Here is a 21,195-nt window from a genome sequence, read left to right on the forward strand (position 1 = left end):
CTTCTTTAACCTCCTCATTTTGCGGATATGAAGGAGTTGGAGTTCAGAGGATGTTAACAATTTGCTCCAGTTCACACAACTTGCTGGTATATTAGTGGGATCAAAACCTAGAGTCAACTCCAAATCTGGTGCTCTTTCTATGATACCTCTGGACCTTCTGGGCTGAAGGGGTCCCTGCCCTCAGAAGCTAACTTTTCTAAGAAATGACTTATAATGTTCATGAGAACACTCAAGCCCACGGACAAATGCCTGGCTGGGATGTGGCGTGACTTCCGGAGAGCTGCCCCGCCAGGCTACCTCCCTGAGGCTCCTGTTACACACTTGGTGAAGCTTCTCTCACTTTTCTCAGACCTACAACTCCATCTATCCCCATAATCTGCCAGGACATGAGGAAGACTGGATTTTAATTTATTTATTTCTGGTATTAGAGTGTCACATGATTGGTGGGAGCCTGAGCTATCCAACTGAAGCTTTCGGCCTCTTCATTCTTTTATGCTTTAGAGCTTCTTGCTTCTTAAGCTTCTTCAGCGCCTGTGTCTCCTGGAATACCTATGGGAGGAAGTGGGAGGGAATGTTTCTCGAATTCTGAGTAAGTAAAACCTCATCCATGGAAGTGTCCAAGCAGAATCTGCTGGAGTCCTACTCAAGTGGAAGAGGTGTTAACAGGGAATCCCTTTTAGCCTAAGTCATCAGTCTCTGCTTAAAACCTGCCAATGATGAACTTATCTGACAGAAGATATCCCATGACAGAAGAAAATCTGCCTCACTCTACCTTCTCTTCTCACCTCCTGGTATTCCTCTAAGGCTAAGCAGAAAAGTCTAATCTGTCTCCCACTTGACAGAACAGACTTTCTCACACTCGAAAACATTATTTTAATAGCCAAGATGAAAAAAAAAAATTGTCTTCACCAAAACTTCTTAGGCTGTGGTTGTGACCCCATATGAGGTCACATTACTGAATGTGGGACTCGCAAAGTAATTATCAGCAAGTGCTTATTTTGCATATCTAATCTATATATTCATATGCCCAGGGTTGTGTAAAAATTTCTCAGGCAAAAAGGTGTCACAAATGGACAAAGTTTAAGCCCTAAACTAAATTGACGTCTAGGAAGGCTACTCTATGCTGCTGGCAGGCCTATATTTAGCTCCTTAGTTTTCCAACCCATTCCACAGCAGCCCAAGAAAAGTTGCTTCTGATCCTTACCTTAATACAAAAAGCCTTCTTAGTCATCCACCGTTGGTGTGCAGGGCGGTAATAAAGAGGGGGGAAGGTGTACTCAATGCCCAGCTCTTTACATGTTTTCTCAAACATCTCAAAGTTAGTCTGCCGAAGTTTCTTCAGGAGCTTATTTCTCTGATCAATGGTCATTAGCAGGGATCGCTTGTGAGCCTTGTCCTGTACAAACATAGAATTAGGGAACTGGCACTGCCAAGGGCAATGTGGGAAGGCTGGTCCACAAGTAACAGGACTTTTGTGAGGAGCTCATGGCCCAGGCACCATTATTCTACATAGGAATCTTGTCTTGTCATGTGCTCCCCCCGTAAGTGAGTGGTGGGGGCTAGTTTCTTGAATGAGTTTCCTTCCCCATTCTAATAGGCTGTATGGTTCATAAGGGCAGGGGCTATTTCTGGCTTTGTCTTTCTATTCCCAGGCACTGAACATATGAATTCCTGATGGGCACTCTAGTTTCTTCAAGTTCAGATAGGAGTGGACTTATTCACTGATTCAACATCACAGAGATACAACTCAGGTTGTAGCTAATGGGATTTTGAGAGCAACAAATGTTAAGGTGAAGGGACTTCAGTAACTTAATCTCTCCCTTACTGGACTCTGACTGAGGGCCAAATACTACATGATTTGTCCAGCTCAGCCTCCAATCTGTTTCTAAACTCTCAATCCAATCTACTTCATGAACCTTGTAGCCTCTGGAATCAAAGTCTGGGCCTCAGACTTCCCTTGTGATGGGAGCTTCCCAGAAGAAACAAAATAGTAATAGCTATATGGAGAGAGGATTTTAAGATTTCCCAAGTGTTTTACCTGCTCTATTTCACTGATGCCAGTGTACTGATAACTAGTGCCATCTAGTGTCATTTTAGCACACACTGACAGTCAAGTAGTACTTTAATGATATTTAATATAAAGCCATTTGATTATCATACAAAATCATTTTCCTTGAAATTACATCTAGTTTGGTTATTGGAAAACTCAGTTAATTTTTGAATACCTGACAGAGTCAAGCTGGTGTCTGGGCAAAAATTCTATCGGATGCCAACGAGAAACACTCATTTGCAAGCAAAGGTGTGCAAGCTTATGCACAAAAAATAGGATTAATTCAAACTATCCAAAATTTTATATCCAGTTGCTTTAGATGTAAATCAAAACATCTCCCTCTCCCCCCATAAATATTTAATGAGGAGTGTCCCTTACCTCCTCCCAGTAAGATCTTAATCCAGACCTGCTTTACTGTAGATGCTGCCAAATCTATCTCCAGGGAGGAAGGGATGGAAGGAAGAGGGAAAGGAAGGTGTGTATTAGGGGGAATGGAAGGGACAGCTCACCTTGTGATGCTTCTGCATGTGTTCTTCATAGTTTCGGATTTTGACTGTCAATTTTATAACTATAATAACAAACCACAAAAAGTCAGGACAGCAAACAATTGGAACTCAAGAGTCAAAAAAAATCTTCTTGTACTTCTATGAGAAGTACTCTGGTTCGGCAACATTGGCCTTCAGGCTGTTCCATGAACATGGTACTCCCATTTTTATCCTCTGGATATCTTCTCTGGCTGTCCCCTAAACCTGGGACAACCTCCTTCCTCCCCTTCAAGTATTGGCCTTCCTGTTTTCTTTAATTCCCAACTCAAATTCCACTTTCTACAGAAAGCCTTCTTCAACCCTCTTAGGGCCAGAGGCTTCTTTCTCCCTGTCAATTCTTTCCCATTTATTTTACTTATACCTTGTTTGTACAAACTTTTTGCATATTGTTTCCTCATTAGATTGTAGACTTTTGCCTCTTTTTGCATCCCCAGTTTCAGCACAGTGCCAAGCACAGAGTAGGTGCTTAATGAATGTATTGATTGACAGAACTGAAGGGAGATAAAAGCCCACTGCCACCTAATTTAGGTAACTTTGACCTTTATAACCACCATTTAATCTGGCTAGAGATGGAACATATCTTGTAAACTCCCCCACACAATTCAGATCAGCAGCTATTCAGTCACTTTGCCCACGGTCATGTGGCCAGTATGTATCAGAGGTTAGAAGTACAGACACTCTGTAATGCTAGTAAATTGCTAGTATTTCATAAGCTGTCAGTGGCCCGATAATTCAATGGCTGTGGGAGCCTTGGTGGTCTTTGGCTCCTTTCAGGCCTTCTGGGAGGGCAGGATGGGGAGTAGCAGAAACAGACCTGCATGTGAGTCAGAAGCCCTGGCCTGAGGTCCAGATGGGAGCTAGTGCTGCAGGACTTTGGACAGAGAAAGCACTTTCGTTCTCTGGCTCTCTGGCTGTTTCTTCAGGTACATTCTGGATACAAGATAACCTCTAAAGCTCCTGCTAGCTCTTAAGAGTGTATGACTCCTTCTCATTTGTCAGTTCCCATCTGCCCTCAGCATCCCCAAGAACTTCTGTCAAGTTCTTGCTTCATTTCTGTGGGTACAGATGTTACTACTTCTGGGGCAAGGTAGAAAAAGCAGAAGACAGTACAGAGGAGAGACCCTCAAAATGATGGCAACCCAGCTCTGGCAGACATGCAAGAGATGAGTTCTGAGAGAGAACTGTGATGGTTCCTTGTCGAGAAATCATTGACTAATGGGGTTCTCTCGGGAATGAATCATGACACACTACTTTTTCAAAACTACAGCTGAAGTAACCTCTGCTCCAGTGAAAAGAAGGTTTGGGGGGAGGAGTGGCCAAAGGACCAGTTCCCTTAAAGCAGGGCTAAGAAGCATTTCACAGGTAATCCACAGGTTCAACAATAAAAAGAGCAAGCACACTGTATGTACTTAGTAAGATAACTTAAATTGGACAGATATTTTCTATCAGTCCTGAGAGTTTTTGAGTAGCAGAGTAGCAGTATCGATTGGACAGGCAGAATTGTCAGAGGGATGGAAAGCTGAGGCCTCCTTCCCCAAACAGGTTCTGAAAGCAGGCCTCTGAACCTTTCATGTGGGTCTGGGTCTCTTTGATACTGAACTCACCATATAGTAAGCAGAAACTGGCCAAAGGGTAGAAGTAAGAGTTTGGGTTATTATAAGTGAAAAGGAAACTGTAATAAATAGATGGATGCCCAAGTAGAAGGTGGGGCAAGTGGATATTTGGATGGATGATTGTCCATTAGAGCTGGAAAGGACCTTTTACACACTCAAGTCAAATTCCTTAATTTTAAGAGGAGAATGTGTCCAAAGAAGGGAGGGAGATTTAAACAAGTCACAGAATGAAATCCCACTAGGAAAGAACCTTAAAACACAGAAATGTTAGAGAACAAAGAATTTCAGGGCAAGGAGAGGCCTTAGATCAAAGAAGTCAGGGTTGGGAGGAGTCTTAGAACATAGAATGTGAAATTGGGAGGAAGCTGGAACACAGAACATAGACGAATAGTTTAGAGGGGCCTCAGAGATTATCACTCTTTTACATACTAGGTAATTACAGCCTAGAGTAAAGCTTTTTAAAGTGTAGGTTGTGACTCTATATGGAGTTATATAACTGAATGTGGCAACAGTAAAAGTTTTCTGAATGCTTTATATCCTAGGGTATTGAATATTCCATCAAATATTCTTTATGCAAAAATAAACAAGCACATCCATCTCCATTACTATGCAAATTTGCTTTCATCTTTATAAATGGTAAAATTGTATATATACCAAAGAATTGTTTAAAAACAAATTTCTTTATGATTAATTATTAGTAAATATTTCCATACCTCTTTTATATATCTGTAAACCTGGATTGTGTAAAAATTTCTTGGGTGAAAAGGGGATAGAAAAGGTTTAAAGTGTTCTGGTTTAGAGAAGCTAAGGGACTTGTTTAAAGTCCAATTTCACACAAGGCCATCTCCAGTCATTCTGATCAATATCTGGCCACTGAATCCAGATGACTCTGGAGGGGAGGGTGGGCAGGTGACCTTGCATAGTCCTTCCTGCTTGAAATCCAATTCATTTGCATGTCACAGCATCCCCTCCCCAATGTCATGGTCCTCTTTGAGAACAAAGGACAAACAAGATGCCTTATACAATAAGTAGCAAAGCTGGGAGTGGTAGTAGTTCTCAAAACTATTTGTTTGGTTCCTGATTCATTTGAGTAAGAGCCCAAATATCATTGATTCTCTCTTATCCCAGCCTCATTGAACTCAAGAGAAAAACACACCAGAATGGACAGAGAGCTGAAGTGGTTCTTACTGAGAAACTAACTAGATGCCAAACCCATTACTAAAGGTCGGGTTCTCCAAGCACCATTAGCAGCACTGACCACAGGAGAGGCCATAGTCTCACTATCCTTTGCCCTAGTCAGGTCATATCTGGGGTGCCATTCAGTTCAGAGTGTCATGAGCAATGGTTGAAGGAATTAGGAGTGTTTAGGTTGGAGAAGAAAAGACTAGGCACACTGGAGGATGGAGGAGTGTGAGTAGAGAAGGATAAAGATGCTAGCTATATTTGGTTATGGGAAGGACGGCCTTGTGGAGGAATTAGAGTTGTTCTTTTAGGCCCCAGAAATCACAACCCAGAACAAGAGAGAAGCTGCAAAGCATCTGTTTAAGTTTGATGTGAGAGTTTTCTAAAAAGGGGAATGGCTGCTTCAGGAGGAAGTGGCTCTCCTCAGTTCAGGGTTAAGCAGAGGCTGCATGAGCATGTATCAGGGATCTCAGATTCCCATGAGACCTCTTCCAAATCTCAGATTTCCTAACTGTGACCAAGCTTCTGACCCTCCTTGGAGTGCTCGTCCAGACCTAGAGCACTTGTTGGGAAGGTAAGAGTTAACTGCAATCCAGTCATTCAACAATCACTGGTTAAGTACCTCCCACTTGCTATATACCAGAGAGACAAAAAAAGGCTAAAACAGTCCTTACCCTCAGGGAGCTAACATTTTAATGGGGGAAAAATCATGCAAACACACTTTATGAAAATAGGATACACAAGGTATAAACAGAAGGTAATCTTAGAAGGCACTAAGCAGTAGAAGGGATGGGGAAAGATTTCCTGCAGAAGTTGGGAAGAGGCCAGGGGAGCCAAAAGGTGATGAGAAAACTCTAGGTAGAGGATATAGTCAGTGAAAAGGCAGAAGATGGATATAGCATAGGACTAACCTCGAGCTTCCAGCGATGTGGTATCTTCTGGATTTGCTGTGATCTTGTTTAACAACTGCTCCGTCTTTACCCTCATTTTCTCCTTCTGATGGGAGAATAAACCAGAATGTATGGTTTGGGCTCCTTTATCCTCAAAACACCCTTCATGTTCTCAAACTTCTCAGGATACTGCTATTCTGAGTTGTCTCGGAAAAGCTCACAACATTGTTTCCCAGGCATTAAAGAGGATCAATTCCAGAGTACAGAGGAAGGAGACTGGGGGCTTCTGAAGGGACTTTCTCTAAAACTCAGGATCTTAGGAGTTACTGAGGGCAGTGGTGTCAAACTCAAATAGAAATGGAAGTCACTAAATGTACATAAAGATCCTTGTAGGATGAGTCATGTTTTAAAATGGAATGCATTGTTTTATTGTATTTATTTTGTTAAATATTTCAAAGTTACATTTTGACCTAATTCTTGCTGCAATCAGGATTGTTGTGGGCTGCCAGTTTGATACTTATAACCTAGGGCATTGAGTGGTTAACAATGTGACATGTTGAGGATTACACAGCCAATGGTTGCCAGAGGCAGCAGGATGGAGTGGGTAAATTAGCCCGCCTTGGAACCAAGCACTGGGTTTGAGGTTGACCTTAATAAATAAATGTGTTGGAGGACAGAGGACATGAGCCTGATATCCCACTGGGGACAGAAAGCAAAGCGAGATGAATGCCACCTCCCTCATCAGAAGCAAGGCCTTGTGCTTTCCATTCCATTATTTATAATTATACATCAGCTGATATTTTATATAGAGCTTTGCAGTATAGGAAGTACTTTATAACTATGGTCTCATTTATTTCTCACAGTCCTATGACAGAAGAGATAAAGATAGTGATTGGGGAGTTAGTGTGAAAGTACCCAAGAGACTGATTATGCAGTTAGAGAACTTGGTCTGAACTCAGACTCTGTCACTTAGTATGTGACTATAAACAAATCATTGTACTTCCAGATTTTCATCTCCTTTGTATGGGGGCCGAGCTAGCTCATCTCTGAAAGTCCTTTCAGCTCTATATCTCTGACTCACCAGTTGAATTTCCTTGATTTATAGATCAGGGAACTGAAGCCCAATAATTGTGACTTGTCCAAGGTAACAAAGTTAAGTGGAAGGATCAGGATTGGAACTGAGGCTTCCTGAGGCCAAAGTGATCCTCTAGCCACTTCCTCTTATAAGACAAATCAACTTAGAGAATTCATTAAATGATTCTGCTCAGTGATATCAATATTACATTGGTAAAGTATATTTGATGCGCAGCATATCTATGTCTGTTTTTAGAACTAATGGAAATAAATGCCAGAGAGAAAACAAAAGCAGATCCCACAGTTCACCCTGTTCTGACAATGCACCATAGATGGGTATTGATAAAGAATATGGCTAAGGAAAAAAAAGTACCCTCGGAAGGAGAGAAGACACTCACCTGGTCGGCCATTTCCAGAGACAAAAGCCTTTTTACAACATCATCGACCCTGTAGGGAGATCGAAATGGTGAAGAATCTCAGAGCAGATGTGGTGGTTGGTGGTGGTGGGAGTCCGGAAAATCATAGTAACCTAGAACTTCTTTCTCAAACAGATCATAAACTTCTCTAGAGAAGAGAGGTCTTCTCCCCCAAAATTAGAATAAAAGATTATGATTTTTTTTTGGGGGGGGAGGGACCATGTAGAATGATCTTCATAGCGTGACAGAAAGAAACTTAATCTGTCCTGCCACATAGGAGGCTGGCAATCAATATTAACCAGAATATGGGCAAAATCATCCAAACACATATCAAGCCTCAAATCACTTATTTTTCTATGTGTCACAATGATAAGCAAGTGACCGAAGGGAATGGCTAATGCCTCCATCTCTCCAGATCACTTTTCTTGCTCTCTGGTTTCCTTGCGCTGTCACCAATTTGTCCCAATCAATCACTTCCCCAAAATAGGGCCAGCCGCTTATGCTTGAATAGAAATAATGGAAAATGATCAGTTTGTGATAATGGTGATCTGTTTCTTTAAAACTGGCTTTTTCTATCTCTCTTCTCCCACATTTTGCCTCCAGACCATGACACATACGTACTTGTCAATTCCTGGGACATTTTGGTAATCTTTCATTAGTATGGAGGAAGGCAGGTCATCCATCTGGCTGCTCTGGGTGGCTAAAGCAGGCACAAAAGGAAACCATGGAAGATCAGCTCTCACCCTTGCCCATTGCCCACTGAGCCCTAAGACTGGGATATTTGGGAGCCAAGAAGATCAATGGATCTGAAAAGACTGAACAAATCTTTGAGACTCTGGGAGTTTCAGCCTATTCATGTGCAAAACTAGAAGGTGGCAAAGGCTGCGACAGGCCTCCATGATGTTAGGGAGCAACTTATGTACATCATTTAAATCAGTCATTCATTAGTTATTCTATACTGAATGGGTGCCAGACCCTGTGCTAAATGTTGGGAATACAAAGGCAAAAGACTGCCTCTGTCTTCAGGGGTTTCCCCCTCTAAAGGGGAAGAGAACAGAGCAATAACCATAAGCAGGAAGGTCTCAGAGGGAAGGTCCCAGATGAATGAAGAGGAAACAAAACTTTTGGGGAGACAACACAGTTCTTTCTGAATAGGGTTTTTTTTTTTTTTTTTTTTTTTTTTTTGTTGTTGTTTTTTTACCAAGGGCAGGAGGAGCAATTCTTTTTTTTAGCATGATTCACACAAGAGGCTTGGCGCGCTAGGGGGAGACCCAGTCCCCTCCTGATCCCAGCTCGTCCCCCTCCCCCCCATTCCCTTAAAGCCTGGTGGTGTTTACTGTTCACTTCAAACAACTCCATCCCTGGAGCCACGCCAGGGGTCACCTACCAGGTGTCTTGTCCGCTGCATAGGCTCGGGCTGCCCGCAGGAGGAGGCCATTTCCTAGAAAGTGAAGGGGAGATTGGAAGTGGCCCCCTTCCTCCCTCCCCCTCTTCCTTTAGCTTCAGTTCTTTCCTCCTCAGAATTCAAGGTTACTTCGTGTTTTCTTCCCGGATTTCCAGCCTCTTACTCGTTCTCTCAAACCTCTCCGCCCGCTTTCTTTCCCGGTTCTGTCCCGTGTCCCTGCAGACTCTCCGCCCGCTTTCTTTCCCGGTTCTGTCCCGTGTCCCCGCAGACTCTCCGCCCGCTTTCTTTCCCGGTTCTGTCCCGTGTCCCCGCAGACTCTCCGCCCGCTTTCTTTCCCGGTTCTGTCCCGTGTCCCCGCACACTCTCTGCCCGCTTTCTTTCCTGGTTCTGTCCCGTGTCCCCGCAGACTCTCCGCCCGCTTTCTTTCCCGGTTCTGTCTCCGCCCGCTTTCTTTCCTGGTTCTGTCCCGTGTCCCCGCACACTCTCCGCCCGCTTTCTTTCCCGGTTCTGTCTCCGCCAGCTTTCTTTCCTGGTTCTGTCCCGTGTCCCCGCAGACTCTCCGCCCGCTTTCTTTCCCGGTTCTGTCCCGTGTCCCCGCAGACTCTCCGCCCGCTTTCTTTCCCGGTTCTGTCCCGTGTCCCCGCACACTCTCCGCCCGCTTTCTTTCCTGGTTCTGTCTCCGCCCGCTTTCTTTCCTGGTTCTGTCCGTGTCCCCGCACACTCTCCGCCCGCTTTCTTTCCCGGTTCTGTCCCGTGTCCCCGCACACTCTCCGCCCGCTTTCTTTCCCGGTTCTGTCCCGTGTCCCCGCACACTCTCCGCCCGCTTTCTTTCCCGGTTCCGTCCCGTGTCCCCGCAGACTCTCCGCCCGCTTTCTTTGTCCCCGCAGACTCTCCGCCCGCTTTCTTTCCCGGTTCTGTCCCGTGTCCCCGCACACTCTCCGCCCGCTCCTCTCCTCTCCGCTGTTCCACTTCGCCGTTTTCTCTCGGCCCCGCCGCCTGGTTCCTTTCCCGGCTCTCGTTCACGGTCCTGCCTGCCGCTCCACTTCTCCCGCCCTCACCCCTCCATTTCCCAGCCCTTCTCCCCTCCCTTCCCCTCACCTGAGGGTAGCAGGGCGCGCGGAGGTCCTACGGCCACTCTGGCCGCCGGCCCTCTTGCCAGAGCCGGGACCTGAGCTTGCCCCCACAGAAGCGCCCTTCGAGCCGCCCTCAGCATCTCGGCCCCGAACGCCAACGAGCGACCGGACGACTCACATGGGCGCAGCCATCTTGGCTCAGGCTCAGCCAATCGAGTGCGGGTGCGGGGCAGGAGCAGAGGACGATCGAGCGCATCGATGGAAGTTTTGGCGCTTCTTTAAAAAAGTGTCAGGGAGTGGACTCAGCTCGTTCTTCAATTCTCTTCCCTCCCTGCATCACCCGGGAAATGAAACTTGAGGGGGAACCTTCAAGTACCGTTGTTCCTGAAGGGGCCGTGTCCCTCTTCTACAGCCAAGCAGAATCGGTGAATTGGGGAAGCATTTGGGGGAGACCAGCCAAGCCCTTGGTGGCTGCGGCTGTGGGATTGGGGGTGGACGGGATGGAGAAGTTGCTTGTGTCTGCACATGCCTTTCTGAAGCAATGACCTTTGCAGCCCACAAAATGTCCAGGGGAACCCCAGCTACGCCCCTGTGGAAGGGGTGAAGGCGGCCAGTCTGGCAGGTGATGGAGAATACAATTTAACGTTAGCCACATTCTCACATCAAGGGGGGGTCTTAGGCACGCTGCAGCCGGTGAGCGTCCTGGTCCTCCCCGTGGAACAGGCCGACGTACAGGCTGACATATGGCACAACATCCCTCCGGGATGAGGAAATTGGGTAAAGACGGAAGGCTGCCTTACGAAATGAACTGGCCCTCGACCTCCTCACGCTGCCCAAGGTGGTCCAGCACCCCCGATGCGGTGTACACATTCCCGATCATAGCCACATATTTTCCCAGCCCTGAGTCCACGAGCTCGCACATACCGGCCAATTCCACCTTCCCAGCTGGCCCCCTGAAGCTCCCCCGGAGGCGGCCGCTGACGGACTTCTTCACGGGAGCGGCTCCTGCTGCAGCCATTCTGGGGGCGGGGCACTGGCCTCCGGGATCCCCGATGTTACAGCCACGCGTACTCCGAGGGATGCAATCGTGCTTACATAAGCAGCCGCCTTCTGCACGGCGCATCCCGCTAGGTTTTGGCCCCGCAGCCACTTTTGTCTGTAACTCAGTGAACAGCAGCCCAGGATGCAGTGAGAGCTGCCGCTGCGCCTCCTTCCGCTTCTGCTCTCCCTCTCAGGTCTTCTCCTGGAATCCTAGCGGGAGCGCTTCTAAGGCAATGGATCTGACACAAACATATAGTATAACCTAATTCCTACAGATGCGCCTCTAATGCCTTGTGCAGGGAAAAGCCTTGGAGTTAACCCAACAAATAAATGAACTAAGTAGAATATTGTTTTCCCCAGCTCCCCTACCACAAAGAAAGGAAGTAGGGAGGTGCATATGCAGACTCTGAGTTCCCCTGGCTCTCAATGATTCTGGGACTAGGTTGCCTCTGAGGTCTCTTTTAGTTCTAGCCCTTGAAATCTGGGATCTGAAGTCAATTCAATGTCCCACTTTTCAAATGAGAATTGTCCCAAGTGCCAATTCTTCCAAAGATACTCAGTATATAAAAGTGGCATCTGCATGAAAAGTGTCCCTTTCTATACAAGATTGCCTCTAATTCTAGGAGTCTCTCTAGATGATCCCCCAGAGGCCAAGCACTTTATTTTCCAAATGATTCCAAATACCTCCTAAAACTCCCTCATGGATGCTTATTCTTGCCAGAATAACCATATGGAATTATACACATGTCCATTAGGACAAGAAGACAAGTAGGTTCATTTGGAGAAGTAACAAAGAATGTCAGCTATTCTTGGAGTTTAGATACAGATAAAGAAAAATATGTATATTTTTCCTGGAGCATAGCAATTTAGCAACTCCGTATTTCTGATATTAAACACTAAAAAATATACAGAACTCTTTAGTACAGAATATACCAATAGATCAATATTTATATGAAATTGAATAACTCAGAATATCAGTAGTTAGACAATCAACAAATGGAAAGTTTCACAAAATCGCAGCAATGGAACTGACTTGTAAGACTACTTACTGGAAAAAAGTTTCCAAATTCCTCTAGGATCTCATGGTCTAAAGAGTCTAAAATTAAAAAAAAAAAAATCCCAAGCCGAGAATCCTTCCAGGAGCTAGCTATACCTTTCCTTCTGGTCTTAGTGAATTTGGTAGGACTCCTTCAATCCCTATTTTTTCAAATAGTTTACATAGCATTGGAGTTAGTTGTTCTTTAAATGTTTGGTAGAATTCACATGTAAATCCATCTGGTCCTGGGGACTTTTTCTTAGGGAGTTGGTTAATAGCTTGGTCTATTTCTTTTTCTGAGATGGGACTATTTAGACTACTTACTTCTTCCTCTGTTAATCTGGGCAAGCTCTATTTTTGAAGGTATTCTTCCGTTTCATTTAAGTTATCGAATTTGCCCTCCTGGCAGTTACAATTACTAGTCTGCCCTAGGCCCAACAGAGTACCTTTGACCACTGTCCTTTGCAGTGTGAACTCTACCCGGCTCGCCTCCTCTGAGGCCTTCAAAGGTCTCTGGCCACAATCTCTTGAATCTATAGCTTAGTAACCGGTAGCGCACTCAAGAACAGCCACGTGTAATCTTAAAAGCCTTTATTATACCTACTCACATAACGCCCTGACTTGATGCTCTGACTTGTTGGTTCCCTAGGGAACACCTGGTCAGAAGATCCACGTGTTCACTATCAAACTCCTTATCTCTCAGTTATCCATCTGCTTGGCTTGGCTAGGCTACCCCAGGTTAGGGAGCCAAGTTAAGTCTTCTGTTGAAGACTTTAGCTTAAAAAGGCCAAGATCTCCCATTGCATCCAAGACCATCTCCAGTCATCTTGTTCTACATTTGGCCACTGGACCCAGATGGCTCTGGAGGAGGAAGTAAGGCAGGTGACCTTGCACAAACCTCCCTTACTTAAATTCAACTCTCTGCACGTCTTAGCATCACCTCCCTGATGTCATGGTCCTCTTTGACAATGAAGGACAAACTATTACAACTAAAACTACTGCTAAAGAAAAGGGCTTCATTTTATGAACTGCTAGGTTCTGTGTATAGTGCTATTCATTGTGTGAGGGCATGCAAAAATGAAAAATAGGTTCTAGTTCAAAAGGGTATTATGCCATGTATACAAATAAGTCAGCTGCAAGGTTGATATGATAGGGACATTGAACAGAATCATACGCAATTTATACATGGTAGGCAGATGGTACCAATCTCTTGGTGGTACCATTGATTCAAACATATTTACTAAACAAGAAGGCAAAAGTAAAACTAACCAAAGCATAGCATTTTCTCAAGAGAAGCAAAAGCAGGAACAGTCAAATAATAAATAAAATCAAAACAAAATATAATAGTCTACCCATAATTTGGGTTACACTCTCCCACTAATGCGCACAGTATCTACATGTTTGTAAAAGTTGGCATAATCTAAGTGAAATGAACAGAACCAGGAGATCATTGTACACGGCAATAACAAGATTATATGAAGATCAATTCTGATGGATGGGGCTCTTTTCAACAATGAGGTGATTGAGTCTAGTTCCAATGATCTTGTGATGAGGACAACCATTTATACCTAGAGAGAAGGCTGCAGGAGCTGAGTATGGATCATAACATAGTATGCATTTCATTTTCTTTCTCATTTTTTCCATTTTTTCATTTTCTAATTTTTCTTATGTAGCATGATAATTGTAAGAATATGTATAGAAGAACTGCACATGTTTAACATATCTTGGATTACTTGCCATGAAGAGAAGAGGATGGGGGAAAGGGAGGAAAAATTTGGAGCATAAGTGTTTTTGCAAAGGTCAGGGTTGAAAAATTATCCATGCATATGTTTTGAAAATAAAAAGACTTAATTAAAAAAAATTAGACCTTAAATATATACACACACACACACACATATAAAAGAAAGTTGGCATAATATAGGAGTGAGACATAATGGTAGGGAAAGTCAGATGCCCAAGAAACTTGTAACTGAACTGCAGGTCTTGATGTTCCTTAGAGAATATTCTGTGCCATGAGTCTCTGGCTGGATGGGATCATTCCTCTGTTGGGCCTTTCCATTCTTCTGGACAAAGCACTTCTTTGTTTCCTTCTTATGAGTAAAGCTGCATTAAATCTAAAAAACAAAAACGAGTAATGTAACATTCTTTTAATGACAAAGTAATTCTCTTCAACCTGAAATCTTTAGAGCTATGGAAGTATTTCTCTCTTCATCCAGAGATTGTAGTTGTTGCTATTGACTTGCATCTGACTTTTTTGTGGCCCCCTTTTTGGGCGTTCTGTGGCAAAGATACTGGAGTGGTTTGCTATTTCCTTCTCAAGGTCATATTACAGGTGAGGAAATTGAGGCAAACAGGGTCAAGTGACTTGTCCAGGGTCATAGAGCTAGTAAGTGTCTGAAGCTGGATTTGAACTCATCTTCCTGAACTCAAATACTCTATCCAGGGTTTCTCAAACTACGGCCCGCGGGCCAGATGTGGCCTGCTGAGGACATTTATGTGGCTCACCAGGTTATGGCAAATGGACTGAGGGGCAGAGACAGAGTGTGAGTTTTTGTTTTTACTATAGTCCAGCCCTCCAACAGTCTGAGGGACAGTGAATTGGCCCCTATTTAAAAAGTTTGAGGATCACTGTGCCTCTGAACCACTTACCTGCCCTAGAGGGAGTAGTAGAGAACAATATAATTAAGTCTATAAGACAGGTGTTTTTGACATCTGGTTAAGGGATTCCCAAGGTATTAGTGGTTAGATTTCTCTTGAACTTGGATGGCAAAAAAAAAAAAATGACATTTTTAGTTTTAGTAACTTCTCAATGAAATTTAGCATTTCTTTCAGTATTTTGAAATAGAGTTCCATAGCCTTTACCAGACTAGTAAAGAGGTCCATGACATAAAAAAATGATCAAGGACTCCTGATCTTAAAAGTTTCCCCACTATCTATTTGCACACAGGTTCAGCCAGCTTTTCAAACCACAGAGGCTTCTGCTTTCCTTCAATCATCTCCCAACAGCAGAGCTCTCATCGAATCAAATTAGCTCTCAGAGCAGCTACAGAGACTGCCTGGTTTGTCAGTTCTCAAACTATAGATGATATATTAAGGCATCTGAACCCAGCCAGCTCTTCAAACATCAGTGGACTTTGCTTTCTTTAATCAGCTCCCAGCAACAGTTTTCTTCCAGTCAGCTCCCAGAAGCAAAGCCTGTTTTCTTCACTTTCATCTTAGAGAGGGGAGTCAGTTCAAGCTAAGTTGTTTCAACTCTCATTTTAATTGCTCTTTGCCTCCACATATTCTTTCTTAAAAGGGTATGTTTTTTAAATTTAGCTTTTACATACACATATTTACTCTAAGAGATATAATTACAAACATACAAACTTAGTCCTCTGGCACAAGGGGATGATTGGGGATGGATGAGTACATAACCCCCCTTTTACCTTGCACTCCCTCAATTTCTAGGGAGGTGAAGGGGATTAGGTACCCTGCTAAACTGGGTTCCCAGAGAAGACAGTTCCAGTTTCCAAGTTCAAAATTCCCCTCAGGATCCATTTCTAGGCTCCTGGGGATTTCTGTGTTTGGGTTGGCTGGCTGGCTATACCATCTGGCCTGCAAATGGAGATTGCCTCTCTCCTGCAGGACCCAAGGAGGATAAATAACTAGGAACAGAAACAAAACTCCTAGATTCATATCTTAGAGCTGGGGTAAAAGAGAGAGGGCAGAGGAAGAATATTTCTTTCATTAGTTTAGTTCATGCTCAGGATGAATTGAGATCTTCACCCTTTAAATGAGGCAGGAAAGAGGATAACTGTTTTTCTTCTGTCTTCAGCTTCTTCTAATCCTGTCCTGCTCTGTCCTGTCTTGTCTGTTGATCTCCATGAACTCTTCTGCTTCAAACCAGCACTAATAGTGTGAAGCAACCCATCTCTAGCTTATATAGCTATTACACAATGTCCCATAGTCCCCAAACTGTTCATTGAGATGATTTCCCAACAATAAACTACAAAATCTTGAAAGCAATGGTATTTAAATTAGCTGCTGGGAAACTGTGCAGCAGCCAGCTTTATGATTAGTACTTTTGGCTTTGAGCTGCTTTCAAATAGATCCTCCATGTGTATTCATGTGAGGGGCTGTTTCCCCTCATTTCTTTAATATTTCTTTATTTTTTCAAATTGCTTTTTTCTGTTTCACGCAAAATATTCCTTTTCTGTTTCTTTCACAAATAAAATGTTCTCGTATAAAAGGGATAGCACTATAGGCATAGAAAGTAATCTCTCCCTCTCTGTCTCTTTATTTTTTTTCCTGTTTCAGCCATGTATAATCAAGGTAAATAAAAAATTTCATTTACCATCTCTTAAAAAATGTCACTATCTGTACTTGGAGTCTATTACCTTTTGGTCAGGAGATGGGCAAAATGTATCGTCATGAGTCCTCAGGAATTGTGATTGGTCATTGTGTTGATCAGAATTTTTGTTTTTAGATTTTTCTTTTTTGCATTAATCACTCAAAATTTGCTTTCCACATCTTCCCCACATAACTTTCCCCTTACCCTAGCCCTGTTAAAAACTTTGTATAGCCAATCAAGACAAACAATGGCAATATCCTAGAACATATTTATTTCATTCTGTATTGAGTCCTTCACTTATCTCTCAGGAGGTGGGTAGCATATTTCATCATTAATCCTGCAACATTATGGTTGATAATTTTGCTGATAAGAATTCAGTACAGTAATATTCTACCACATTTATTCACCCATTATCCAATTTATGGGTACCCTTTTTATTCTGATTTTTTGTCACATCAAAAATAACTAAAAATATTTTTGTACCTTCTTAGAATTTGTTTTGCTTAGGACTAATTTCTTCTTTAATTTAAGAAATTCCATTTCCCCCCCTAATTTCCTCTTCTTCTCCTCTTTACCTCCTATTTCACTGTTGAATAAAATATATTTCTGTATCCAGCTTTGTGTGTGTATATTTCTTTTTTTGACCAATTCAAATGAGAGAGAGATTCAAGTTTTAGTCACTATCTCCACCTTGTTTGGAAAAATATCTACTTGTGTACCCTAATTATATGAAATTATTTTCTTTAATCTTTCCCCTCCCCCAGTGTTTTTCTCTTATCCATCTTTTCATTCTTTGCTTAAGATCATTAAGACATAATAGAATCACTTTAAGATTTTATCTAATGAGGCTCCCTCTATGAACCCTCCTGATGATAGGGATCAGAAGGGACAGGTGTATCATCTCCCCATATTTGAATGTAGTCAGTTTACTCTTCTTTGGTCTTTTTTCATTGTTCATTTACATTTACCTTTGTCTTCACTCCTCTGTTTGTACTTCAAAGTTTCTATACAGCCTCTGTATAGAATGTTTATATTTCATTAAAAGTCTATTTTACCTTGCACTTCTCTCCTCTTTCCTCATCTTCTTCTTGAATTATACTCAGTTTTTCTGGGTGAATTTTCTTGTCTATAAACCCACGTACTCTGCCTTATGAGATATTATATTAACAATTCTTTGCTCTTTTATAAAGGCCACTAAATCACATGTGATTGTGATTGTGACTCCTTGGGTACTTGAATTATTTTTTTTCTGGCTGTTTGCAGTATTTTTCCTTTGTCCTGGAAACTCTAGATTTTGGTTATGATGTTTCTGGGAGTTTTCATTTGAGGGGTTCTTTTAGGAGATGACTAGTTGGTTATTCTACCTCTTCCTTCTTCCTTCTTCCTTACTGTCCTCACATCACCTTTTGGTTCTAAGAAATCCGGTTTATTTTCTTTTAAGGTTCTTTAAGTAGGATGTGTAGGCTATTTTCTTTTTCTTTTTTTGGTCATGACATTTAGATAATCCAATGATTCTTCATTTCTTCCTTGATTTCCAGATCAGTTATTTTTCCTATAATGTACTTTATATTTTCTTAAACTTTTTTTTCAGTCTTTTAATTTTGTTCTCAGTATTTCTTGTTGCCTCATGGAGTTATTGGCCTCTGTTTGGTCCATTTAAATTTTCATTTCAAACAGAAGAGTTTGTTGCTTGGGCAAGATTTTGTATCACTTGTGTCAAACTCTTCATTCCCTTTCCTATTGTTTCTTCCATAGCTCTCCTTTCTGTTCCAATTTTTCCCTCCGGTACTTATTCTATTTAGAAAAAAGATTTTTAAAATATTTTTTTAGATTCTTGCTTTATCTCTTTTAGGAATTATAGTTGAATTTGTGACCAATCTGTGTTTTCCTCTGAGGCTTTGCTTGTAGATGTTTTGGAGTCATTCTCTTATGTTTGTGTTTTGAATGTCAATGTCGTAGCTCTTTATCACATTCTCATTATGATGGGATTCTTTTATTATTTGCTTATTCTTCTAGGCAACTTTGTCACTTCAGGCTTGATGTTAGGACTGGATTCTGTGGCAGTTTAGAAGGGAAGATCTGGGTTGGTTCTTTTGAAGTTTTCTTGGGATTTTGAGTGATGTGTTATTCCAGAATCTCAGGAACAGTCTTGGACCTGCAAGGTATTAAAGTTCCCAAAGGGCAAAGTCTGATTGTTGCCCTGCTGGTCTGAACTCTGAGAATTCCTGACCTGGGTTTGGTTCTGAGTGAGAGTAAATGCTGCAGGATTCCACATTGATTATCAATTGGAACACTCTCTTGGTTTGGAATGGCAGAATTGTATGTTCTACTTTGATTGGTTTTTGTTCTGCAGGCTATACTAGGTACTGGAGACTCTGCTCTCCACCTGATATATGAGCCATTTTGTCTGCAGCTGCTGTCTTCCAAACTTGATACCTTATCTGTACATCAACCAGGGTTACCTTTCTAGGGAAAGTCATTACCCTGCCTATGTGGGTCTCCTTATTCCACACTGGAAATCTGAGCTAGAACTGGACAGTGGCTACATGGAATGCTCCAAGCAATGTGCTTCTGACTCTCTACCCATTTCCAATGTCCAAAGACCTCCCTACCCGTCTCCCTATGACAAATTGGACATGGCAATATGACTTGGAGTATATTTTCATGTCAGGGTTCAATCTGATGCATTTTTAGGTATGTTAGGAAAAGAGAATAACTTACCACCTTATTTCCTTTCATCTTAGCTTTTCCCAGGTCTCTAGAAAAATCTGGAAAACTTTCACTTGGGAAGATTCACCTGGGCTTCATAGAGGAGATGGACCTTAGCTGAATCTTGAAGGAAGAGAAAGATAGATAGGTAGGGGTTGAGGAAGGAATGCATTATAGAAATAGGGAATGGACTCTATATGTATTGAATCAAACATAGTGGGTAGAGACCCAGGGGCCTCAATAGAAATAGAACTGTTCACACAAGAGGCAGATATGGATGGGGGACATCCTCTTTGGGTGGGGAGCTGAATGGGGAGATCCAGGAGAGGGTTGAATTAGATTTATAGCTAGAGGTAATGAGATCATAAATTTAGAGCTTGAAGGATGTTGGAGATACCCTGATACAACTACCTCATTTTGCAGATGTGAAATCTGAAATTCAATGATTCATCCTGGGTTCTTAGATTCCATCATATTGTAAGCTCCTTGAGGACAAGTGCTTTTTTAAACCTTTTTTTTTTTTTTTTTTTTTTTTTTTTGAGGGGGGGAGGAAAAAGGAAAGAGGAGGATCCCCAGCAAGCACAATATCTGGAATATTAGGCATTTATTTAATAAATACTTATTGATTGAATGATAGATTTGAACATGTGTCTCCTTATCCCAGATCCAATATTCTTTGTTTTATTATATTCTGAGGTTGGAATTTAGGGAGGAGATTGGGACTATAACTGGTGATTAAAGAGTCATTTGGACAGAAGCCACAGGAAATTATTCTTTCCAGGGCCCATATTCTTGAGTCTAATCCTTTTGGTATTAGTTAATAATTAAATTCATTGGGACAGTGCCTACACATAATGCTGCCTCCAGATGCCATTCAGGACAGCATGACAAATAAGACCAAGACCTAAATTCTGGCCTCTTTTTTGTCAGTAGCCATGTAGATCTTTTTAGATCTCAGTTTTCCTTTTTATGAAATGAGTTGTGGTTTGTTGGACTAGATGATTTCTGGATTCTGATTCTGATTCATGATTTTGAATACCTCTCCAAATCACACTCAATATTTGAGGTACAACTCAAGTGACATGTCTTGTAGAAAAACCAGCATCCCAGTTTCTCTTATCTGAATTTCTCTCACCATGGGCCATGGAATATAGCATTCATTCACATTTCAGGATTAGACTGTTGATTGTTTCATATGTGGACATGTCATGAATGTCTATAGAGGCTCTTGGGAGCCATGTTTTATAAATTTGTTTCCTTTAAGGGGTCATTCTGCACAGAGCTAAATGATTAGGGCATTTGTGAGTTAGATTATGTGTTCAAATTGTTGCTTGTGTGGTCCAAGTTAATTCTTCTGGTCCTTAGGTCCCTCATGAGGGGATTCTCCCTTCTTAGGTGGTCTCCAGGAAAACTTTTAGCTCTAAATATGGGATCTTGTTATAATAGTGGCTTCCATTTCTACAGTATGGTAAAATTTCTAACACCTTACTAGCAGCCATGAATATTATTTATTCCATTTTACAAATGGGTCAATTAAGGCTCAGAGAAAGAGACTTGTGCAAGACTATACAGAAAGTAAATAAAAGAGTTGGGATGGGAACTCAGCTTGAATGTCAGGCCATACTAAAAGTAAATAAAATAATTAAGATGGGAACTCAGGTTGCCTGGATCTAGGTTGAGTGCTCATATACTCATGGTGCATTTGAGATAGAAGGTACTTTAAAGATTGGCTAGTTCAGAGACTCTTAATATGGCATTCATGGATGCCCAAGGGGATTTCAGGGAGTCCATGAGCTTGGGTGAACCAAAGATTACATATGTTTTCATT

General features: G+C 42.3%; 1 protein-coding gene across 1 annotated transcript; it reads right to left on the reverse strand.

The window, feature by feature from the left end:
* Nucleotides 1–391: 391 nt before the first annotated feature.
* MRPS15 (mitochondrial ribosomal protein S15) lies at nucleotides 392–10,464 on the reverse strand. The gene is made up of 8 exons (XM_074305172.1): nucleotides 10,274–10,464; nucleotides 9,158–9,211; nucleotides 8,392–8,470; nucleotides 7,753–7,801; nucleotides 6,302–6,386; nucleotides 2,560–2,618; nucleotides 1,205–1,396; nucleotides 392–549 (listed from the first exon to the last, which is right to left on the reverse strand). Exons 1-8 carry the CDS (start codon nucleotides 10,386–10,388, stop codon nucleotides 457–459), a joined length of 726 nt encoding a protein of 241 aa, XP_074161273.1. The 5' UTR covers nucleotides 10,389–10,464; the 3' UTR covers nucleotides 392–456.
* Nucleotides 10,465–21,195: the final 10,731 nt, after the last annotated feature.

This window comes from Sminthopsis crassicaudata, chromosome 3 (genome assembly GCF_048593235.1).
Source record: "Sminthopsis crassicaudata isolate SCR6 chromosome 3, ASM4859323v1, whole genome shotgun sequence".
NCBI lineage: Eukaryota > Metazoa > Chordata > Mammalia > Dasyuromorphia > Dasyuridae > Sminthopsis > Sminthopsis crassicaudata.

Coding starts and splice junctions, on each gene's coding strand:
- MRPS15 (XM_074305172.1), bottom strand. CDS start 10,388: ATGCTGAGGGCGGCTCGAAGGGCGCTTCTGTGGGGGCAAGCTCAGGTC. Junction 8,471..9,157: donor TGCAGCGGACAAGACACCTG/GTAGGTGACCCC, acceptor TGCCTGCTTTAG/CCACCCAGAGCAGCCAGATG. Junction 550..1,204: donor AGAAGGCTTTTTGTATTAAG/GTAAGGATCAGA, acceptor TTCCTCCCATAG/GTATTCCAGGAGACACAGGC.